This window comes from Taudactylus pleione, unplaced genomic scaffold, assembly GCF_031769625.1.
Source record: "Taudactylus pleione unplaced genomic scaffold, aTauple2 ptg000007l, whole genome shotgun sequence".
NCBI classification, from domain to species: Eukaryota; Metazoa; Chordata; class Amphibia; order Anura; family Myobatrachidae; genus Taudactylus; species Taudactylus pleione.
The window spans coordinates 19,540,730-19,566,584 of NW_028284410.1; the positions used below are offsets into that span (position 1 = coordinate 19,540,730).

Genomic DNA, 25,855 nt, shown 5'->3' on the forward strand with positions numbered 1-25,855 from the left:
CCCCGTCTCTCTCTCTCTCTCTCCCCGTCTCTCTCTCTCTCTCTCCCCGTCTCTCTCTCTCTCTCTCCCCGTCTCTCTCTCTCTCTCTCCCCGTCTCTCTCTCTCTCTCTCCCTGTCTCTCTCTCTCTCTCTCCCTGTCTCTCTCTCTCTCCATGTTCAGGTCTACTCTTTTTTGTTTATTAGCCGATTTCATAAATGCAGCTGCTTCCACCCCAGTCTTAGTTGTAAGATTATTAATTCATAGCTGCCTATTATATTAAGTATTAGATTGTGTTGTCTGTACATGAGATACTGTGTACTACACTTATAGCATAGAGCTGCCCACTTCTTACCCTTTATGTATAAAAAGGGGCCTGATTTGAGTCGAACGCAATGAGCTATTTTCCCCTCTGCACATACATCTAAGTTGCACTGTGCATGCATCCAGATGTCTTGACAATGTATTGTGCGTCCTTACCAGCAAGTACAGACTGAATATAGGGAGACATACAGCATCTTTACATTTTATTTTGTAACATAAATACAGAACACTATTTAAAAGAGGAAAAGAAAAAAGTGTCCCTTTAAATGAGTGTTACCACTAGAGGGTGCCAAGCACACATATGTAGAAAAACAAGACAATGGGTACACTACATGAAAATCACTGCCTGTAGCTGAGTGTGTGTCAATGAGAATGCAAAAATCTACTTGCTGCATGGAAATGGCAAAATCTGCCATGAGTAAATATCTTTATTGATAACCCTTGTTATACATAATTCAGGGAAAGGAAATATAAATAGAAAAGCTTTTCCCACCCACTTCCTGTTGGCTTTTGCTCTAGTCCATATAAAGAGTAAAGTCACTGTTCATTGGTGGAATACACTCTAGTCAACCACACAATAAAAGAGCTTTGTACACAGACAAGTTACAGTGGCACTTTGTTACATAATGATCCAGCAAGAAGGGGCCTTTGGTACAGCAAAAGGTGCAACATTATGGAATAGCCACCATACTAGAATACAGCAGTGGATTAAACAAAATCAGAACAGAAGATTAATCAGGGATTAGAAACTGCAGCAAATGCCATACCAAAAATAGATACAATTATGTGTAAGTGATTCAACCTAACGTGAGATAAGGAATAGTAGTGTGACTGCATGTGTGTTAGACAGGAGGACCATAGTGTGGTTAAATAGGCAGAGTTAAAAGCATCTGTCCTATTAGTCAAAAATAATGTGACTGATAAAATAAGGGTGATCCTTTATGCCACTAAATGTGAAAGAAAAGGTGCACAGTAATCCAAACTGAAGTAAACCTGTTACCATTTTATGCCATATTGGTGATATAAAATTTTAATATCAAAACGTCACCATATAGTTCAGAAATCAGTGCAGTTGATTAGCAGCTCTCTCAAAAGTATTCTTGCAGCATATTTTACAAAAGGTCATGTTTCAATATTTTTCACACCGTGAACAGCAAAACTGGATCTTTAATAAACTGTAAAACATTAAGATTCTATCCAACACCAATATGGCACCTTTTGCTTACTATGCAGTTTATTTCGCAACAAAAATTTAAACCAAATTTTAAAAAAAAATAAAAACACACCTTTCTCAATATATAGGCACCTGCCCAAAAAGGCATTTGGAATTAAGCAACTTGAGAGAGGAAAAGGTTAAATTTATGTGCGCGCTTGACTAAGAGCGTTACAGTGAAGCACTACCCAATGACGCTCTCAGCTATTATCTTCTACGGTCTCTAAGGAGCGGAAAGCCGCAACTCATTCATTTACCTGCAGTTCTTCAAAAGTCCAGTTTACAAATAGGAAGAAAATCGCTTGATAACTGCCAGTTCATTTCTCAGACAGAAAAGGCAAGCACTTCCTTCTGGAATGTTTCATGTCTTAATGAGGTTGCAATTTGCAGGCCGAAGAACACTCTGTGGGCGCGTGTTATCCGTTTCCCAAGGTTAATATAGAACATTTTAACGGACAAAGATTTGCCAGGCGGTCAGCAATTTAAGAAAGAAAATCTGGACTGGTGGCGATGAGATGTGGCTTTTCAATGCTTTGAAGATTTTACCAGAGAAATAAAATTCTGAACCAAATGGATTATTTTCAAATGCAAACCAATTGAACTATTGCGGGGATGCAAGAATGTGTCTATTGCTCACACATTTAAGGGTTTTTGCACAGCAGATCATGGAAATCCTCAAGGTCTGTTCCATCGTTAGTACCCTGCATTTCTTGCACTGGCCTTGCCTTAAGTGTCACACTCCATGTGGCGGGCACTGTCCTTGGGCTACTGGGTGAAGACAATCCGCAAGGTTTTACTCTAGACTGCATTTGCAGGTGTGCCATTTTGAGTCACTGCATTTAGATTTGGACTGTTGCCTTGATGGCTGAAGGTCCTGTGGGTGGCAGCCCCCACCTCAAACACCTCATGGATGGCTTTTCGAAAGCAGTGAAAATTGTAGTCTATTAATCCTGTACAAAAAAATTTACATTATTTATACCTTACAGGCAAAGAAGTCAACTGTTTAACACCAATTTTTATGAGCGCATTCTTCTACTTCATTCCTTCAAAATCATCATCACTCAATCATCATATGAAAAGTAGTATTAAAAAAAACACTCACACAGGTCTATTTACAGAAATACTTAACTTAAAATACACTTATTTTCCCCACATGGACATGCGTGTTGTTTAGGTGAGAGTATGAGACATGCGTATTAAAGGTGACAGCCATGCATTAACTTTTCAACAAATGATACTACATGCTTACCTTTGCGCTCAAAGCTTTCTTCCCTAAGTATACAGACTAGTGAGAGAAATTTTGTAACTTCCTTTAAATAAAGCACAGTTGTGTTGTTGAGCTTGATAATCGCCATGGACTCCTTGTCATATGCAGTCCCATTGCATTCCGCATGCAAGCTGGGCGAATAATGTAAAATAAAGACAAAGATGTTTAAAAAGGTCAGAGAAAAAAAAAAAAAGTCTAACTATGCATATAGCTCTCATGTTATAAAGGGACACAGATAACAGTGCAATTTCATAACATTTTAATTGCACATTTCCTATACAGCAGCAGATATGACAATTTATGCTGTAACTACAGATGTGTCCACATACATCTATCCTCTCTGCGCTACAAATAACGTGTGAGTGCAGTGTGACTCTGTAGCGCCGAGCATCTTTTCGTCCGACTTTTTACCTTCAAATGCATCTTATTTACACAATGAATAGAACGCACAAGCAGCTTCTGCTGCTGATTAAAGTGATATGCGGCATGCCTATGTTCTGTGTGCAACTGTGGGGGGTATCTGCATGCTAAATAGTATGTTACGGTGTCAGCGGCTGTGACACTAACATAGCGTTTAGCATGCAGATACACCCACAGTTGCACACAGAACATAAGCATGCCACATATTTTAATCAGCAGAAACTGCCTGTGTATTATATGTGCACCGCTGTATGAATAAGGCACAGTTCAAGGATAAAAGTCGCACAAAAAGATGCTCAGTGCTACCAAGTGACGCCACGGCACGACTAGAAGGGCTGTTTAATGTGCAAGGAGGCTAAATGTATGTGGACATCTATATGTGAAGACATAATACAGGAGTTAAAAAAAAAGAAAAAAAGTTTATTTACCTGTATATACAGGATACATCTATCACAACATCTATCATATCGCAGCACAGCTCATAGGATTGCATGTCTACAGGAGAACTGTCCGTGGCAATGTAGATCTTACTGACTACATCAAATAAAAAAGCCTTTTCAATGCCAGAATTCTGAAAACAGACCGTGAAAGTAAACAGATTAGTGTTCTGGAGAAAACCAGATCCATTGCTTTTATCAGCAAGATTAATGTATTGTAATAGCAATTACCCAATAACACTACATCAGATTGTGACAGATACTTCTTCTCAATATTCCATGGTAAATTGGCCAATCCTGCACTGAAGCATAGAGTCCAGCAATATGAAAAGAGTAAAATTTGGCCAAGTCAGACAGATGATATCCGCTTGTGCATTCCTTGGATCAATTGCTATCTCAATGCAGTATGTAGCTTGATCAGAAGATAGCCACCTAAAGCAGTCATTGGGGGCGATTGAATCACCACGGCAGGAATGTAACTCTCAGGTTAAGTGCCCGGAGCTATACAATTGACTGCATCTCGCCCAGCACTTAACCTGGGAGGTACACTTTACCGCAACTAATGACCTAGGCTTTGTCGGGATAAAGTAGGTCTCCCGGGCTAAGTGCTGGGCACAATGCAGTCACCGCATACAGTAAGCCCGCGACTAGCCCAGAGGCACTAGTTAATGCAAAGAAAAATAATAATAACTACATATAAAAGCTGCTGAGCTTCAAAAAGCCTCATTGTAATCACAATATCTAACAAGCTGGATGTATGAAGTCAGTTTCATATAGAAGTGTACTCAACACTGCATCAGTTTCACAGGAGATTCACATCACTACTCTATATACTTGTAGATGGAGGCTGCTGCACTTTACTTCATCTCTATCTTACCGCACCTCAGGATTTTTAATACAGTATAATACCCACTTTAATTTAGTTTATAGATATAGAGCCGTATTCAATTTGAGTGGACCAGCGACACTTTTCCGCCTCCCGGACATTCCGCCTACATCACGTGTTTTGCAGGAGGAAAAGTATCGAGCGCGTGCCCGCTTATCCCCGTATTCAATTTGAAAGTACGGAAAAACAGGACCCGGCGAAACTGAAACAAGCGGAAAGTCCTGTCAGATTTGGGGAAATCAGCCTGACACCCCCCAAAAGATGCTCTGACATGGGGGTTCCCTATGGTTACCCCCGATTTGGCTTGCTGAAGGGATTTGGTGTTTTTAAACGGCCTCAATAGCTGCTAAATTGCGTTTTTGTATAAGTGGTGAAGAATAGTATTCAGGAGGTTTTTTTTACAGAAAATAACTTATCCCAGCAAATGTGGGTACTTGTATATGGGGGCCAGGATATTTTAAAGTTGCTAAAGTTAAGTTTAAACATTTTTGAAAAATCCACCTGTCGCAAGCCCCTGCAATGAAAAAAACACATGGGGCATGCTTGGGGACCCCCCTAGAGTCTAGTTTGCTAGTTTTTAACTTTGTTCCCCAACATTTTTTTTTTTTGCCCCCAAATACAAAGTGATTTTTTGGGGTGTTCTTACGTGTTTTTTTTTTTTTCTTAAATTATTATTAAGTTTACCTTTGGCTGCTCGGGGCTTCCCGCAACGTTGCACCCCAAAACCCCAATTCTGCACTTTTTTCCGCCTGCTATTCATAGGCGAAACTTTCCGCCTATTACATTGCATGCACTTTCCGCCTAGGCGAAAAGACGTCATCGGCGAAATTTTTTCGCCTCAAATTGATTATGGGCCATAGTCTAAAGTACATGAGGATTCCGGACACTTTCAAAAGGGGAAACAGTAGATTTATCAATGCATTTTATTCTGGAGGTCACTGGGAGATCAAGATGAAAGATTTGTTTTAAGGAAGCAGTGATATGAGTGTTTATTAATCTGTTTGATGTCCAGTGACAGGTTTTACACTTCTGTTTCTTTGCACTTCTCTTCTTGCTAAATACTAGAATTCGGTTGCTACTTCTATATATAACTTGGATAGACTCGCGTTCTAGAAAAAGGGTTTCGATTCAATATAGACTCTTATAAGTCTGCTTTAAAAATATATATTACAAATAAGCAAAAAATACTAAAATATTTTAAATGTCACATTTCTGAGATCATGTCATTGGGGTAACACTCCATGCAATGAACACATTTGGCACATTAGTAAATGCCAGCATAAAATGTTCACTAAACCTGCGTAGACTAATCAGCATTAAAAAATAATAAAATGTCTCTTTAGACTAAACTGATGTGACTAGACAGAAGTGCTACACTGAGAAAGCTGTATTCACTTTCATATTCACCTCATTATATGACAGTTGGAAGATTCAGTGATAGATTTAATATGCCGTAGTTTGTCAAAGCCACTGATCATTGGCAGCTTAGACCAACGAGCCTGGCAATAGCAATTAATGTTAAACATGTCTGGTTTAGCATTCATTCCTATTGTGGTTTCAAAACTATTGTTCAAAGCTGCCGATGATCAGCAGCATAATAAATCTGCCACAGTGACTAACCATTGTTGGATTGGTATTTATGTCGCTCCTATGGATTGTGAAATTGTGACATCTATTTTATGATCATTTATTATGTCATTGGGTTACATACTACTTATATGCTATATATGAAAGAAGCAATGGAAGATCAGAAAAAATGAGACTGTAAAAGACAGGGCCGGACTGGTCATCTGGCATATGCCAGAATGGATGATGGCCTGATAGCCTGGCTCAGAAGGTGGCGAGCAGAAATCTGCAGAGTCAGCCTTTTGGGCTTGAGCTATAACCAGGACTTTAGACGGTGGCTAGCAGAAATTTGAGCAGTCATGATAGTCACGCTCTGTCGGGCGCCCAAAAAAACAAATAAATACCCACTGAAAAATGTAAGTTTAGGGATCAGCAACATATTGCATTTATCTTGCAGCTGCGTTTAATATACATTCAATATTCCAGCATGTTTCATTCTACAGTCACATCAATGGCCGACAACATGTTTTAATGCAATCACCTACATGGAACCTCGCCACAAGTAAAAAAGCAAGGGGCATATTTAGCTAAACACCGGTTTATGAAAGCCACTAACTCTCAGTGGTTTTGAGGTCTGGATTTAAAAGGGCAATAGAAATACATCTAAATCAAGCCTGATTGTGATTGTATTTCCACAGCCCTCACAGCCGCAGAGAATCGTCAGCTTTGAAAAACTATCTTTAGAAAATATAGTGGGAATGAACCTTGAAAGTAGGAATTTATAGGCTGCATTGCTTTCGCAACTTGACATTTTAATTTTACTTTTCCTCCCTCAAACTCTCAAATTAGTAAAAAATTAATCCGTCTGCTATCATTCTGTCCAAATAAAACAGTAAAAACAGAAGATGGAAGAGAGGAATAACTAAAATATAAATATTACTCAATTCTACTCCATCAAATTGAGAAAAATGGAGATAACTCCTTTTCTTCGAGTTCCATTGGGTCCACAGGGATATTATGGTTGGAAGACCAGGCACCAAACAGTTAAAACTTTGACTCCCAGAATGCCCCGGGTCCTCCTCCATAGGACTTCAGTTTAGTTAAAGCCTAAAGGCAGGAGAAGGAAAGAGAAGGAAGAACAATCGTACACCAGAAACACTCTTACAGAATATGAGAGAATCTGTTACTGAAAGAAAATCACCCAATGCAGCCAAATGCGTCAGGGTGGGTGCCCTGTGGACCCTATGGATCTCGAAGAAAATTAGTTATCTAGGCAAGTCTACCATAACTCTATTTCTTCTTCTTCGGGGTCCATGGGGATCAACAGGGTTACCATGGGGATGTCCTAAAGCAGTTCCCCTAGGGTGGGGGATGCTCTTGAGCAGAAAGAAGAACTCGTCGGCCAAAGGAAGCATCCTGGGAAGCAAAAAGTATTAAAAGGCATAAAACCTAAGAAAAGTGTGGACAGAAGACCACGTGGCAGCCTTGCACAATTGTTCAGCAGAGGCACCACGACTGAATGCCCACGATGGCCCTACAGACCAAGTAGAATATGCTGTCACCGTGCTTGGGACAGGAAGATCAGCCTGTGTGTACATGCGAGATAGTCATGCGTAACCATCTCGCCAGAGTCTGCTTATTAGCTGGCCATCCTCATTTGTGAAAACCATATAATACAAAAACAGAATCTGATTTTCTAATAGTTTGTACGCTCCACATAAATACGGAGAGCACGAACTACATCCAGGGAGGCTTCACCTACAGAAAGGTCTGGAGACTGAAAAGCTGGAAAAACAATTTCTTCATTAACATGAAAACGGAACACTATCTTAGGAAGGTAACCCTCCCTTGTACGAAGAACAGCTTTATCCTGGTGAAAAATAAAAAATGGGGAGTGACAAGAGAGCGCTACCAAATCCAAGACTCTGCAAGCAGAAGAAATAGCAAGAAGAAAGTGTTTGCTGTCAACCACTTCAAATCTACAGAGTCTAAAGGTTCAAATGGGGAAGCTTGTAACCCCCCTTAAGAACCAAAGATAAATCCCACGGTGCTACCGGTGGAACAAAAGGAGGCTGAACTCATAGGACTCCTTGGAGAAAAAATTCTAACATCGGTTAATGAAGCAATCTTCTTCTTGAACCAGACTGACAGTGCAGAAACCAGCACTCTCAAAGTGGCCAGGCAGAGACCATTGTCTAACCCCGCCTGCAGAAAGCCAGTATCTTGGAAATCCTAAACACCTTAGGATCATATTTCTTATGAGAACACCATTGACCAAAAGAATGCCAACCTCTGTAATAGATGTGAGCAGAAGCAGGCTTCCGTGCTCTAAGCATCGTTTGAATTACAGAACTAGAAAATCCCTTCGCTTTTAGAATGGAAGATTCAAGACCTACGCCATCAAAGCCAGACGTTGCAAGTCCGGATGTTGGCAGGGACCCTGCGTTAGCAGATCCAGCCACTGAGGAAGAGGGTACGGACTGTCTACCGACAGATTCTGTATGTCGGTGAACCATGATGTTTGGGCCAAGCCAGAGTCACCAGTATTACTGTTCCGCCTTCCTGCTTGAATTTCCTGAGAACTCTTGGGAGCAGGGAAAATGGAGGAAAGATACGCCAACTTGAAGTCCCATCTAACTGCCAGTGCGTCCACGAAGGCTGCTGATGGGTCTCTGGACCTGGCCCCGTACCTGTAGTCTTTGTGGTTAAGGTGTGACGCCATGAGATCACTCTCTGGTAGACCCCATTTGTTTACCAGGAGCTGAAACACTCCCAGATGGAGAGACCACTCTCCGGCGTGTATGTCACGGCGACTTAGAAGTCTGCTTCTGCTTGTGTACCCCCGAAATGAATATTGCCGAGATGGCCGGAAGATGTTCTGCCCTATGAGAACTTAAGTCACTTCCTTCATGGCCGCATAACTCCTTGTGCCATCCTGATGATCGAGGTAGGCCACTGTAGTCTCGTTTTCGGACTGGATCTGGACAGGTCCTGTACCCCGACAAGTGCTTTGTATGCTGCACGCAGTTCCAGAATGTTTATTTGCAGACGCCTTTCTTGATTTATCCATCTCCCCTGGAAGGTGTGATGGCCTGTCACTGCCCCCCATCCGCGAAGACTGGCATACGTGGTAATAAGTACCCAATTTGGAAGCTAGAACGGTCGCCCTTTGTGGAGATGCTCCTTTTTTAGCCACCACAGAAGGGAGTGACGAACTTCTGGAGTGAGAAAGATGATCTGGGACCGTATTAAATTATGCTGTCTGTTCCACCTGGAGAGAATCAACCTTTGCAGAGGCCTGGAATGGAACTGAGCATACCCCACCATGTAGTAGGTCATATCATTGATCCCAGAGAACCTGCATTGCTGATAGAATGCAGTGTTCTTCCCAGCAAATTCTTCCAGCCAGGTGGCATCAAGAAGTAGCCGGGTGGGGGCCTTCACAATACTACAATATTTTAAACCCTAACCTTATAATGATTTAAACTTGAAATGACATATTATAAATTCTCTCTCTTCTTATTAGAGGCCCAGTCGTCCGATTATGAAAAAGCTGCAAAGTCTGTAGGATCTGTTCCTTTTTTAATACAGCTCCCAGACACCGTCCCCACTTGCAGGCTCCCAAAGTGCCGGGTGGTAGGCTGTTTCTTGCCAGGTGGTACACACGAAAAAGACAGCCTGGGGAGAACACTGAAAATGGCTAATACTCTTCGCTTGCATAGCAGCATGTGTATCCGCTTCGATAAGGCCCCAATCTTGTCCTCTGGCAGAAACACTCTTTGTGCCTGAGAATTTAGAAATGCTTCCAGATGTATCATCTGTTGTGTTGGAGAAAGTGATGATTTCTCCCAATTGATGATCCAGCCGTGCCTTTGTAGGCAGGCTATGGTCAGTTGAAGATGGTTTTGCAAAACCACCAAAGTCCGTGCCAGTATCAGGTCATCCAGATATGGCAGAATTCTGACTCCCTGGCGCCTGAGATAAGCCATCGTGACTGACATTTTGGTAAATACCCGGGGAGCCGTAGAAAGGCCGAAAGGTAGTGCCTGAAATTGGTAATGTTGCTGAAGGACAGCAAATCGTAAAAACTGCTGGTGGGATGGGATAATTGTAACATGCAGATACGCATCCTGAATATCCAGGGAAACCATGTAACCTCCATAGCCAAAATAATTGACCGGAGAGTTTCCATGTGGAATTTGAGAACATGGATAAACCTGTTGAGGGTTTTTAGATTCAATACAGGGCGATATGCCCCATTCGGCTTCTGGACCAGAAATAGATTTGACTAATAACCCCTTCCTTATTAGGACACAGGAACTGGGACTATTACCCCTGCCATGGAGCATGGAATGAATGCTTCCTGAACAACCAAGGCCTTGTTCACATCTGATGAAGGCTTTGTGGCAAAAAACTTCTGGCAGGGATGTCTCTTGAAAGTGAGGGCATACCCCTTAGAGACCACTTCTTGGACCCATGCATCTATAGTTGTTTGATGCCAATAATCCGCAAACTGAAGAAGTCGGCCCACCACCCTGGGATCCCCCAGGAGGAGGCCCGCTCCATCAGGCCTAGAGCTTGTGTTCCGGCTTAGAAGCTGAACGTCTTGCATTAGTTTGTCGTTTTGACTTACGAAAACTAGTCGGCTTGATACTGTATCAGCTTTCCAAGATCTTAACCAAAAGGGCCCTGCATGCTACTATGGATGCTGCTGATGCCTTAGAAGCTAAAATTCCCTCACCTACCGCAGCTCCTCCCAGACAGGAAACCGCTTCCCGTATGCGGGACATATTCATCATCTGTTCTCTGGTAGCATTTGGTAGAGAATTTTCCAATGAATAAATCCATTCTTCAACAGCCTTGGCTACCCAGGCTCCAGCTATAGCCGCAAGGGTAACAGCTCCAGATGATGAGAATATTACCTTAAGACAGGCTTCAATCTTTTTATCTGTGGAATCCCTCAGAGAAGATGCTGATGGAATAGGCAATGTAGCATTTCTGATTAAATGCGTTACAGGAGTATCCACAGTAGGAGGTACCTCCCACTTAATACCTTCAGAAGGTGGGAACAGACAATGATTTTATCTTCCTATCTACATACAAACGCTTATCAGGGTTACCCCATGCCTCCTCAATAAGCTCAGTGAGCTGTTCAGACACATGGAACTCTGTTTTGACCACCTTTCGTGGTGATTAAACACCGGAGTCTTCTTACTATGAGCAGGTTCATCATCCCAAATATCTAGGACTGATTTAACCGTCCTTACCAAAGTAGTAACATCCACAGTAGATGGAAGATCCTCCTCCCCAGAAGTAGATTCTGGATAGGAATCCTGTGCATCATCTGATTCCTCTAATGATGCGTCTGAATCCATATGTTGGGCAGACTGAGCCAAAGACAACTTGCGTTTACGCGGTTTAGTCACTACTGGTCTGTTATCAACATTAGATGGTGCCACACTCTGACTAGAATGGCCATCAACATCCCTAATTGCGGAATGCATATGAGGTGAAAACATATGTGGACACCCCATCAAAGGAGGCATCGATGGAGTAGCCAAACGATCCACCACCTGCATCATAACCTGGGACAAAGAGGTAACCCAAGATGGCTCTTGTCCAACAACAGGTAAACCGGACTGGTGAGGTGGTACTTTATAACAGTCAACACACAAACCCTCCTTTATGTCCTTTGAGGACACACAAGCCTTACATGATTTACATGAAACCAGCACAAGTGGCTCCCCCTCCTGTTTCCCTTTATCTTTTGACATATTCAAAGTAAAGGCACAATCGTAAAGTTATGTGACAGCCTTCACAAAATCTCAATGAATGTGAAGTACTTCAGAATGAAATAAATGTGATAGTTATAATTGACATATAGAAATAAAAACAGTATCAGTCAACAGCTAGCAAACAGTCACATACATTGCATATGTAATAGAATTACAATTGGCTCTAAATCAGCTACAACGCCGCAAAGGAATGGTAGGACGTAGCGCACCGTATACCTTAACCAAGGGAGAGGTATATAGGAAGACTGACCGGGTGCACTGCGTGAATCGTGGGCATCTCATACATGTGGAGTGTAAACGGAGCAACCCAGACACGCAACACCCTCGTAGGGACTGCATATGGGTCAGGGAGGAGCTGCCGATGGGGCGCCTACCTCTCCTAAGCTGCATTAACCAGCCGGGTATGCTGTGCTGGCCTCGTGGTAGCAGATTGTGTCTGCTGCCAATCCCCGGCGTCAGACGATAGGGCCCTAGCTGGTGTAGTAAGGATGCGGACAATCCCTGGTCCTTACAGCAGCGGCTTCTGGGGAGTCTCTGACACCAGGAGCAAGGACTGCCGCGCGCGATTCCCCATTACCTGACATCTCCGAGCATCCGGTGCAGTCCAGGTCGCAGCCTCGCTGCTAGCTAAGCTCAGCCATGCCCCGCAGAAATCACCAGCACAATTACTGATGTTGCGGCCCAGGGGAGGTAGATGGAGTCGCAGTACATGCCACTTAATACAGACATCTGGTACCGCCAACTCAAAAAAATTTAAATAAAACATAAAATAAAAGCTTAGGAATGCTCTAAGCAGTCCTCCTGTTCTAAAGGTGCGTCTGAGTCCTGCCGCACCAAACTGAAGTCCTGTGGCTAGGGGAAGGGTATATATGGAGAACGACCCAGGGCATTCTGGGAGCCACAGATTTGGTGCCTGGTCTTCCAACCATAATATCCCCATGGTATCCCTGTGGATTTCTATGGACCTCGTGGAAGAATTGTTTCACAGTCGTCTCTGAAAAATTATTTACTTTCATGGGAAGTAATATTTCAAAAATATTTTGGACAACGTTCTTTACAATGGTAAAATAATCATAACATTAAAAACAATATCAATTATAAAAGTGCATACATTCAAACCAATATAATTAGAAATCACATATCAAATACTTAGAGGATTATTCTTTAGTTTAACTACAGATTTACTTGTAGCAAAAGTGTTTGTGCAAAGTTTTCTCCCTCAAAACTGTATGCAAGCTGCTCTGATTTCAGGTCATAAAGTTGCTCTTTCCTGTTAAAAATTCAAGAAGTATTGTTTAATTAATCTTCACTTTAAACACTGCAAAGTAAAGCAAACAGCCAAGGAAACTGGTAATCCCCTAGGTCTGAGAATAGCAGTGCTCACTGAGGTGAAGTGAAGCACACAATTTCCATTGAGTTTAAAAAGAACAAAACACAAATTGTTGCTAACAAATGAATGTTTCAAATTATTTTTCTCTAGTTTCTGTATTACAGTGTACTTAGAAAAGATTTTATGTTACATAAAAATTTGAAAATGGCTAAATTTATTCTCATTAAACAGATATTTTATCATTAAAAGGGGCCTGTAAAAGACAACAGGAGGGGGAGGTGTGATTAAAATTCGGCATTATTAATAGCCTCGCCAGTGCAAGTTTTCCTCGTTACATTTATTGGGTGCGAGGCAAAACTTGTGATGTAGATGAACACGATTTGCTGTTCTGGGACAGCAAATCACATCACTGAGAATTCAATACCTCCCAATGTGTAGAATTTATATTTATAAACTATATTAAAAGGTGTTTACTTTTTTTTTTTAAATAGATACAAATGTGCAATGTAATTGAACTTAAATCCAGAGTTCTTTTTAGCTTTTATAGTCAGTATCAGAGCCCGTTTTTATTGAAATAAAAAATAGGTAATGGTGTTATCACTAGTAATATAGGGTTGCCTACAGTCAACATAGACTGAGCCAAACATTACAGAAAACTAGCTGATACACAAGCCTCAGGACCAAAACCAATGAATAAAAGATAAAACTTGAATTTGTCAGTGATTACCAGACAACGCCCTATATGCAAATAAAATGGAAATGGTTATAACAAATACCATTCCATGTATTCAAAACAGAGAATTCATAATTATAGCAGTGTTCATATAAAATATACTTACAGATATAAAAATGTTTAGCAAATTTTCTAGGGTTGGCAGCTGTGGGATAAGTTTCTGCACAACTTTACTGAAGGCTTCAAATATAGAGTGGTCATAAATACTTGTCAAGTAGAAGCTGTAAGAAAAAGAAGATATACACAAATTTGCATCGCAGAAGTCAGTGATAGCGCTGAGCAAAACAAAAAATTGTGGGTCCCCAGGACCCCTCACTTTAAAAGATGGGGGTCCTACTTCACAGTTTCTGGGTCCCATCACATATTATGCAGGGTGAGGGCAGGCAGCAGTTGGGGTAGAGTAGCAGGTAAAGGTAGCAAGAAGTTGGGGTAAAACTGGGGGTAGAGGGGATAAAGGGTAGGCATTGCTGGGGGAGGGTAGGGAGGAGATAAGTGCAGACAACACTCTGCGACAGTGCTGCTGGGCAAGTAGGGGGCTGGGGCAGGCAGTGCTGGGAGAGGAGGAAGGGTAGATCGTAGCTGGCACAGCACTAGGGGAGCAAGGCGGGCGTTAGGGGCTTTCACTTTGGATTGCACAGAAGGGTCCCATCGCACACTGGTAGCACCCTGGCACTGCACAGAAAGCTCCCACCACATACTGGCAGCACCCTGGCACCACACAGAAGGCTCCCAGTACACAATAGCACCACCCTGGCATTGCACAAAAGGGTCCCAACCCACATGAGCACAACAGAGCAGGGTCCCACCACACACTGGGAAATGAGGGTCCCACAACACAATGGAGAACACCTAGTGCAACACAAGGGGCATCAGCTCACCCTGGTACCCCTATGTACCACACAGTACAGCAACACCACACACTGGTACCACTTTGGCACTGCACACCAAAGGAGTGACCCCCCACACGCTGAAAGCCCCAGGTAAGACACTGGGCACTGGTTAATAAAGGATGTGGCCCTGGAGAGCGGCTACTCACAGTACAGGTGTTTTTTTCTTGGGTGGTGGCCTTGCAGACGATCCTGATACTATCAGTCATTGCGGCGCTAGGCGGCGGTCTGGGAAGAGGGGGGGGAATCTGGCATCACCTAGCCGCAGGCCTGAACATGGAGGCCCGGAGCACTATCATGCAGTCAGCCCGTGTGGCGCAGGGAACTGCAGCTGCTGGAGAGTGGCTGGCAGCATCACGTGACCGGGAGGCGGAGGTCTCAGGCACCAATTGGACTCTGCCACATGGGGCCATTGGCTGGGAGATGCTGATTGATATCACTGGGCTAGCAGCTGCGGAGCAAAGACTCGGGTACTTTATAAAACTGGGTCCCTTAATGCCTGTAGCACGTAAATAGGCGCTATAGCGCGTATTTTGCGAACCCTGGTAGTTAAGATACAAGCAAACAAGCTTGTAATGAACTGCATGGAGACCTTGAACAGCACATACAATGCTATAGAGCAGTGGTCGGGGAACAGGCAGGAGTGGGGATTAAGGTAAGTGTTTTTTTTGTGCAAGCGGCTCTACAGGGGCATAACTAATTATATGGGGGCAGTGCTACAGGGGCATTATATGGGGGCAGTGCTACAGGGGCATTATATGGGGGCAGTGCTACAGGGGCATTATATGGGGGCAGTGCTACAGGGGCATTATATGGGGGCAGTGCTACAGGGGCATTATATGGGGGGGGACTGCTACAGGGGCATTATATGGGGGGGGACTGCTACAGGGGCATTATATGGGGGGACTGCTACAGGGGCATTATATGGGGGGACTGCTACAGGGGAATAACTATGGGGCACTACTATAGGATTTCCTTCCTTTCAAATCAAGGGGGCAACGTCGGCGTATCTAAATATATTTTGGGGTAAAAGGTAAAAAAGTTCCCTGACCCCTGCTATAGACGAACTGAGGGCAATCAATTGAGAATTGGGCAACCTTAAGTGTCAGCACAAATTTTTGGAGGGCATGGCAGAAGACACAAATCAATTGCTTTATAATACATACAAATAAACTGCAATTTAGAATCCCCAACATTGCGTATAAGGGGAATTAAGAAAGTGGCAGAGAAAACAGAGATTGCTCCAACTCCTAAGATATCTACAGGGCAAATCAATTCAGCGCAATGTTGAATAGCCCCAGGAAGGATTCCTGGAACTAGTCAATTGACCATGCTGTAAAGTCTGACTAGAACCACTTAAGTCGGAAAATGTTGGTTACTGCACCTTAAGCTGAGTGTTTAGTCGCGGTAACACTCATTCCCCGACTAAAGTGCCAGACACGAGGCTGTTAACTCCACGTTAAGCTGGAAAACAGCATCACGGCCGACACTTAAGTTGGATTTCTGCTCGCACCTCAGGAGATATCCTATAGTCGGACTTAACAGAGTGGTCAATTAAATAGCTCCGGGAACTCCTTCCCAAGCCTATTCAACATCGCATGGACTTGAATTGTCCTCTTGTAAAGAGTAGACTTACTCCAATTCCCAAAAGACAAGATAACATCCCTGTGAAGTTGTCATTACTAAAATGGAGCCTGCCCCCGATGAAGCAAATCAAAAACTTCCTATTTAACAATATCTTATGTAGCGCCAGCATATTCTGTTGCATAACAATTCAGAGATAACTCTAAACCAACAAGGATGAGAACAGTGGGTAATTACTACTAATGATCCATATAAAATACTTTCCTACTGAAGCAGATTCTCATATTTAAAGCAGAATACATGCACTGATAACCGTTAAAATGGCAGCATTGTAGGCAGATATTGTGCAAATATAGCAGAATACACTAAAATAGTTGATGACCTTCATAGCAGTGTCACTGGAGTGGTCTGCAACTTATGGGAATTCAGCCACAGTACAATTACCACAAAGGGGGCGGGGGATTCAATTGTTTGTGATCACCGTAGCACCCTTCTAAAGTGACCAGGAGCTATTCTGCTGTTTTCAATTATAGCAGATTCCTGCTCGCACCCTCCTCAGTTGCGAGCATAAATCTGCGATAAGTAGTGCTTTTGAGCACCTTAACTGGAGCATGCCCGGCTATTAGGCACCTCAACTGTCACTTTAGATGGAAGAAGCCGCTTTACGCAGCTAATCCTCTGCATTTTGGCACAGACATCTGCAATAAGTTATAGGTGCCCAAAACTAATGTAATAGCTCCCGTGTAACTTCAGATGGGAGCTGCAGCTCCAACAAAACAACTGAATTCCCCCCCAAAGAGTCTGATGACAAGCTGCACCAAGTCAAAGACATGAGTACACCCAAAAATCTGAACCAATCACAAGTGGATACAAATAAGAGTTCCAACTTTATTGTTCTTTACAGCAATAGTTCTTGACCATTTATTAACTACTGGTTTATGAAAAGCTTTATATACTGAAAAGGCTAATCTGATGCTCGATTTCTGCCAGATACCACACTAGAAGGGTAATATACCCCAGTACACTGGGGTCACCAAGGCTGAAGGCCCGACAATCTGATAAGAACCTCTGTGAGGTTTTAATAATCTGCTATGCTTCACTCAATATGTATACATTTCTCCCTGATTAGAAAAGGACGATTCATGGGTTTCTGGAAGTAGCTGTATTATTACTTTTGTATAACTAATAACGTTTAATAGACATCTCTTAAACAGAGGTTTGTAATTTCACTGAAGTTATAAAAAGATAATGAATAGCATCGGGATGCAGGACTATTGCAGGGGTTATGATTTGCTTTACCCTGTAGTCACCTCTCAAAGGCACATGGCAGATGATCCACTCTATTATCACTTGCAACAATGATACAGACTTTAAGAATCATTTCTTAAGCTGAAGTTTTGATGGTGCAACTTATAGTGCGTATAAAGACGCACCAATTGGTATTTCAGTACCTATGGACACAGATCATGACACCTCAGTTCTTGCACATTCGTCCGCACACCCGGGAAAGGGCTATGTAGCAGCATTTGCATAAAGACGCAGATGGGCTGCGTTTCTGTCCACCTCTGAAAAAGGCCCTTGACGCATAAGGCATTCAGATGAATCTAAATATATGTATCAAGTGCCCAATATACCTCTCTTCTAGGATGGCCTTAAGCAGTGAAGATTAATCTTCTAGAACGGACACTTTTTACATATGCCCAGCTACAAGTACAGTATATTATAATATACTGTCAGGTAGACATATTCTAAACTATATTCTACCATCAGTGTCAGAAATTCTAAAACATAATGGACTAGATACATACACTTATCCAAATCCTAAATCTATCACATCCACTTTATAGACAGAAAGATGGCAAAGCGGAAGGGTCAGGGGGAAGGATTTCTACTAAATACACAATACTTAAGATGAAAACATAATAAGAAATCATCAACTGCAGCCCCCAAGGACACACATTTGAAGATAGCAAAAGAAGCATACATAGCCCCACTGCAATGGAAACCTTTTAAAAGGGTTTGGTAAATGTAGCTACTGTTTTTGGTAATAACATAAAATATTAGGATTCTGGTGTAAGATATGTATGTATATATACGCGCACACATTTTTTTTTTCTCTTTTCAAATTCAAATACACAAACAGGAATCTTGAGGAATGAACATATTCTGGGCTTATCCTAGTTCTAATTACAATTCTTACCACTAAGAAAGATATAATGGGAGAATGGATGTAAAGACAACCCTTTATGCATCAGTGGGATCAAAAGCGAAATCTCAGCATAATTCCAAGCTATGACAGACAACCAGCATTAACTGATATAGAAAAAGCAGTTAAACTATTTTTTTTACAAATGGGGGGACCTGCTTATTCACATTAGACTACAAGACAAATAATCATCCATATATTTGAGGACAGACTGTAAATTTAAATATAAGAGTAGAGGGCACTTAAAGCTATGTTATATCAACCAGGCTGATGTAATCTATTGCCCGAGACGTGCAGCTTTTCAAAGAAAACAAGAGATATGGTAAGAACTTACCTTTGTTATCTCTGTTTCTACGAAGTCCATAGGGTCCACAGGGTTGACCTTGGGGTATAGCTTGGATCTGGATCCACGGGCACCATACAGTTAAAGCTTTAGCTCCCAGGATGCACTTGGATCCTCCTCTATACCCCGCCCCCGAGCCACAGGCACCTCAGTTGGTAAGTAGCCTAGGCCGAAGGAGGAGACTAAACAGAGAGAAGGAAGACTGGAACACACAAGAAACCATACTCACAGAAATGGGAGACGGAAACACCGGTGACCAGTACCACAGCCCATTGGAAGCCAGGTGCGTCAGGGCGGGCGCCCTGTGGACCCTATGGACTTCGTAGAAACACAGAGATAACAAAGGTAAGTTCTTACCATATCTCTTGTTTTCTACTTCAGGGTCCATAGGGGGTCCACAGGGTTGACCTTGGGGATGTCCCAAAGCAGTTCAACTAAGGGCGGGGACGCTCCTGAGCAGAAAGGAGAATCCTGCGCCCGAAGGATGCATCCTGAGAGGCAAAGGTGTCAAACGCATAAAACCTCAAAAATGTCTGAATTGAAGACCAAGTGGCTGCCTTGCACAGCTGAACAGCGGAGGCACCACGTCTAGCAGCCCAAGAAGGGCCTACAGACCGAGTGGAATGAGCCTTAACCGAGGCTGGAACAGGCAAACGTACCTGTATATAAGCCTCCCTAATAACAGAACAAAGCCAACGGGCTAAAGTTTGTTTGTTGGCAGGCCAACCCCTCTTATGGAAACCAAAGAGGATGAACAACGAATCGGACTTCCTAACAGAGGCCGTCCGTTCAACAAATTCTGAGAGCCCGGACCACGTCCAGCGAAGCCTCGCCAGCCGTAAGACCCGGAGCCTGAAAAGCTGGCACCACAAGTTCCTGATCTATGTGGAACTTAGCAACCACTTTAGGCAAAAACTCAGGAAGGGGGAGATACAGGAAAGTGCCCCCAACTCGGATACCCTCCTGGCCGAAGCAAGAGCCAGGAGAAACACACAGTCTTAAGTGTTAACCACTTTAGGTCAACCGACTCAAGAGGCTCAAAAGGAGGTCCCTGCAGGACCCGAAGAACCACCGCCAAGTCCCACGGAGCCACTGGAGGCACAAAGGGAGGCTGGATCCTCAGAACACCTTGGAACAAAGTGTGAACGTCAGGCAGTGTGGCAATCCTTCGTTGGAACCACACTGACAGGGCCGATACATAAACTTTTAGGGAAGCAAGCCGTAAGCCCAGGTCAAGACCTGACTGCAGAAATGCCAAAATCCTAGAAACTCTGAACACCCGAGGGTCATAGCTTCTAGACTCGCACCACTTGAAAGTAAGTGTGCCACACTCTGTGGTAAATCCGTGCAGAGGCAGGTTTACGTGCCCTAAGCATGGTACTGTTGACAGAGCTTGAAAAGCCCCGGGACCTTAAGACGGCTGTCTCAAGAGCCACGCCGTCAAAGACAGTCGACCCAGATCCGGGTAAAGGCAGGGACCCTGAGACAGCAGATCCCGACGTTGAGGCAGAAGGTACGGAGCGTCTACAGACAGGCCCCTGAGATCAGAATACCAAGGACGTCTGGGCCAAGCTGGAGCCACCAGCAGAAACGTGCCTCCGTCCTGTTAGATCTTTCTGAGTACCCAAGAGAGCAGGGAGACTGGAGGAAACATACGCTAGGTGAAACGACCATTTCACTGGCAACGCATCCACTAGGCTTGCGCCTGCGTCCCTTGTCCTTGAGCCATATATGGGCAACTTGTATTTGTGACGAGAGGCCATCAGGTCCAATTCCGGCAGTCCCCACCTGTCCACGAGAAGTTGAAACACCTCTGGGTGAAGCGACCATTCCCCGGGATGCACGTCGTGACGGCTGAGGAAGTCTGCCTCCCAATTGAGGACTCCCGGGACGAAGACTGCCAATATTGCTGGAAGGTGGCACTCCGCCCAAGTCAGGATTTGGAACACTTCCAACATCGCAGCTCGACTGCGAGTTCCTCCCTGGTGATTTATGTATGCCACGGTGGTGGCGTTGTCTGATTGCACCTGAACTGCTCTTCCGAGAAGAACGGTGCCTGACGCCAGAAGAGCACGGTACACTGCCCGTAGCTCTAGAATGTTTATGGGAAGGACGGCCTCCTCCGCCGACCAACGGCCCTGAAGAGACAACGAGCCGGTCACTGCCCCTCAACCCCGGAGACTGACATCTGTCATGAGCAGAACACAGTCCGGAATCCAAAAGGGGCGACCCTGGCTGAGATGAGCTGACTGCAGCCACCACGCCAAGGACCTGCGCACTTCCGGGGACAATACCAGTATCTGGGATCGTATCCAGCGGGACAACCCGTTCCATTCCACAACAATCTGCCCCTGCAGGGGTCTGGAATGGAACTGGGCGAACTCCACCATGTCGAATGCCGACACCATGGACCCCAGGACTCATTGCCGAATGTATTGACACCCTGCCACTGCTTAGGCAACCGTGTATCCTCAGGTGTAGGGAGGATACCTTTTCCAAAGTCAAGAAAATCCTTTGTTGACTGGAGTCCAGAAGTGCTCCCAGATGGACCATCCGTTGAGATGGGATCAGAGACTACTTCTTCCAATTTATTAACCACCCATGTGCTTGAAGACAAGCAATTGTCAGGTGGAGATGATGAAGAAGCACCTCCGGGGAGCTCGCCAGCAGCAGCAGATCGTCCAGGTACGGCAGCAACCGTATACCCTGACCCCGAAGGTGGGCAGCCATGACTGCCATCACCTTGGTGAAAACCCTTGGAGCCGTGGAAAGAACGAAAGGCAACGCCCGAAATTGGTAGTGATGGTTTAGGATAGCAAACCTCAGGTACCGCTGATGTGCCGGTGCCACGGGCACATGGAGATAAGCGTCCTGGATATCGAGGGAGACCATGAAGTCCCCCGGTTCCATCGCCAGGATGATGGACCGCAATGTTTCCATCCTGAACTTGGGAACTCTGAGGTACTTGTTCAGAGACCTTAAATTCAGAATAGGGCGATGAGACCCATTGGGTCTCTGCACCAGAAACAGAGATGCGAAGCTTTGGACTCGTCCAGCGAAGGACTCGTGCAAAAAAATTGGTGGGGCGGCCTGCACCGAAACGACAGGGCGTACCCTTGAGAGACTACTTCTCGAGCCCAAGCATCCGTGGTGGTACTGAACCAACACTGGGCGAATCTGAGAAGTCGGCCTCCCACTCTGGGGTCCCCCAGGGAGAGGCCTGTCCCGTCAGGCAGCAGGTTTATCCTCCTGTTTGGAAGAGAGGCGCCAAGCATTCCATATGCTTCTTGGGTTTGGATGAGGCTTTGGTCGCTGAATGTCTCGGGAAGGACTGGCCCTTGGCCTTACCCTGAACCCGAAAGGACCGAACGGCAGTGCTCCTCACCCTAGCCGGCGCAGAAGCCGAAGGGAGGAAAGCCGACTTGGACTTAGCCAAGGTATCCACTATTTTGTCCAAATCTGGACCAAATAGCAAATCTCCATTAAAGGGGAGAGCCTCCAGACCCTTTTTAGAGTCCGCATCAGCCCTCCAGGACCGCAGCCACAAGGATCTCCGAGCAGACACAGCCGCAGCCGAAACTCTAGGAGGTTAACATGCTTGGGTCCAATGACGCTTCCCCAATATAGGAATCGGCATCCCTCATTTGTGCCACTAATGCTCTCTAAACATCCGGAACACCGTCCGTAAGAGAATCCTCCAAGGCTTTGGCCCAGTTCTCAATGGCTTTAGCCACGCAGGAAATGGCCATGGACGGGCGTGCCACCGCTCCGGAGAGCGACTTCAAACAAATCTCCACTTTCCTATCCGTTGGATCCTTTAAAGAGGAAATAGACGGCAATGGTAGCGTAGCGGTTTTAACCAAGCGAGTGACATGTGAATCCACCGCCGGTGGAGTCTCCCATTTCCTGCAATGATCCTCAGGAAAGGGATAATGAGAAGCCAACCCTTTCTGCGGTTGGAATCTCTTTGCTGGGTAATTGCCAGGCCGCCGCCATATGATCCGCCAACTGATCGGACAGAGGGAACACATTAGAAGTAACCTCAGCTTTATTGAAGTCAGGAAACTTCGACTTAGGGACCGGTGCCTCCTCCTCTATATTGAGAATAGCCCGCACCACCCTAACTAATGCTGAAACATTAATGGAGGACCTAGGTTCAACCTCCTGTCCCACAGAATCCAAATCAGAATCCTCATGGACCTCTCCATCATCTGAAGAGGGATCCGATTCTGATACCTGCGCAGTGAGTAAACTCACAACAGGCCGCTTAGTCGCCTTCTGTGGCACATCACCCTGCAAAAATGACTGAAAAGCCAAGGATGAAGGCGCCAAACTCTGTACCGAGTTGGAGAGAACATCCACCCAAGGCGGAGGAGCCGACTGAGGGAAGCCCTGAAAAGGCACTACAGACTGTTGTGATACAGGGGGAAGCTGGACATACACAGGCAGCCCCGAATACTGTCTCACAGTCTGGGCCCCGGAGGGAGACCGCAATATCTGCGGAATATCCGGGGAATGGGAGATAGAGTGCTGGGACAATGCCCCAGAAGGGGTCACTGTAGGGATCGACATCTGCAATAGATGTCAGCACTTGTGAAAACATCGCCCAAGGGGGGTCCTGCTGCATAGGGGGTATAGAGGGGCCTGGTGCCAGCTGGCACTGCCTGCAAAGACCATCCTGAGATAAATCCTCCCATTAACACCAGCAGAACAGCGTCTGCAGGAAAGCATCACAGGAGCCCCGGAGTGCTCAGTCTCCTCATCAGACATGATACAGTAATTATACAATAAATACTTATCAGCAGAGGACATACGGTGTTAACACCCTCGCACTCACCAGCATGCAACACAAACAGGCCCAAAAATATGGTACTGTGTAGCACACAACAGTATGTGACTGACCTCACAAATACATGATTTATAAAAGTGAGGTTAATAGAAAAATGCCCCTCCCCCACACACCTTCGGGCTGTAGGAGAAGCAAAGGGATAGATATAAGCTGACAGCAAGTAGAAAATGAATACAGACAGCAGCACTAGCAAAGTCACATACAATGCAGAAAGATTGTACTTACTGCACCAATCGCTGCCCTCAACCACCCAGATTCAGTGTCTGGGGGGATTTATAGCGCCGTGTACACTGTCCTTTAGGTAGGGGAGAGGTACACAGGGGGACCTGACCATGCACCTGCCTGGGAGCCTGCGTTATAGCCGGAGAGCTCTGAAGAGGAGTGGCCAGCAGAGGAGCAGCTCAGCGACGCCAGTACACGTGAGAAAAGGCGCGCTGAGCTGAGGGGAGGAGCCGCTAAACCAGGGAAGGCTGCCTCCCCTGGCTAGTATTTAACCCCAGGGATGCCGGTTCCCCTCCGGAACTTATACCCTGGTGGTCCAGCGGAGCGCGGGGTATGCCTGCATGAGGGGGAGCCCGCCGCCGCTACTAGCGCCGCCGGTCTGTCCCCAGAGACCGGCGGCAATTGACTGCATTTACCCCCACGAACGGCGCTAAGAGCGCTGCTCGCGGCTTACCTGTTCCCCGTAGAGTCCGGCAGCAGTCAGAGGGAGGTCCCGGAGCCATGCTAGGACTAACTCCGGGGTCCCGCTGCGATCGCCAGATCAGTACTGGCGTCGCAGCGCCAGCGGGGTGTTGAAGCGGCAGCATGGACGTCCAGAAGGACAAGAGAAAAAAATAAAAAACTTTTCTTCTGTAAAAATAAAGCTTAGGGGCTGCTCCTGCAGCCCCACTGCACAGTGCAACCGACTTCGGCCGGCACCAAACTGAGGTGCCTGTGGCTCGGGGGCGGGGTATAGAGGAGGATCCAAGTGCATCCTGGGAGCTAAAGCTTTAACTGTATGGTGCCCGTGGATCCAGATCCAAGCTATACCCCAAGGTCAACCCTGTGGACCCCCTATGGACCCTGAAGTAGAAAGACCCCTTTCTGATGGATACCCAGGATGACGCACAGTTCTTCCAAGAATAGCCTTCAGAACATTGGCAACGAGTGATCCAACGCAAAGGTTGACGGCAGTTTTCGCAGTCCAGATTGTTTATTAGTAAATAGCGCTGTTTCATTTAAACCATGACAACGTTGTTATTCATACAAGCTATAAATGGCCGGAGTATCTTCTCGAAGAAATGTCAATCCATTTTCTTTTGAGGGGGTTTAGGACAACTGAACTCTGATTGGTTGCTATGGGAACCACTGAGGACGCAGGGGGACATAATCTTCACTTGTTCAATCAGGTGGTCATAATCTTCACTTGATCTGGTTAGGGCTAGGTTTGTGTCGGTATCCTAACCCTGTCGTGATGCCAGTGCCAGGATTCTGAGCGCCAGGATCCCGTACCCAACCCCTTATGATCAGTAGCGACATTAGCTGTATGCATATAGGTTTGTCTTTGTTATGACAGTATCGTGACCAATATCGTGACAGATTACCACCCATGAGATTTGCATGACTCCAGGAGAACAGCACAGCAAGTGAAAATTGCTGTACAAGTCGATCATTTTATAAACTGTTTCGGTCAACAATCCCCCAATACCTGATAAGCATAGTTTGTAGGTATAGAACAGAATGAATAGGAAAATCACTTTAACATGTAAGAATGTACACCTAAATGTATTTGGTCCTAACACAGAAAAAGGCCATTGTTACAACCAAGCAAAATGTATACAGGGCTTTTACTTTAAAGAACAGAATATCTTTTAAAACGGATTGACACATATCAAATTAGTCAGCACAGTCTACTGGTTCGTCCTAATCGCATAGCATTGCGATCAAGACGCATTTTCAGGAAAAACGACGCCTGCTAGCAGAGTCGCACTGGACCTGGCTTGCCAAGGCGGGCTGTTTGGCGCAACTGCAGCTATAATGTATTAGGACACATCTG

The 25,855-nt window shown here is 45.0% G+C and overlaps 1 protein-coding gene across 1 annotated transcript in view; it reads right to left on the minus strand.

The window, feature by feature from the left end:
* Positions 1 to 491: 491 nt before the first annotated feature.
* RRAGC (Ras related GTP binding C) overlaps positions 492 to 25,855 on the minus strand; it is a 42,155-nt gene continuing 16,791 nt past the window's right edge. Inside the window, exons 4-7 of the mRNA XM_088462302.1 lie at positions 14,055 to 14,169; positions 3,630 to 3,772; positions 2,764 to 2,912; positions 492 to 2,464 (exon numbers count right to left, since the gene is read on the minus strand). Coding sequence (XP_088318428.1) covers positions 2,313 to 2,464; positions 2,764 to 2,912; positions 3,630 to 3,772; positions 14,055 to 14,169 — 559 coding nt within the window. The 3' untranslated portion in view covers positions 492 to 2,312. The remainder of the gene's footprint in view (positions 2,465 to 2,763; positions 2,913 to 3,629; positions 3,773 to 14,054; positions 14,170 to 25,855) is intronic.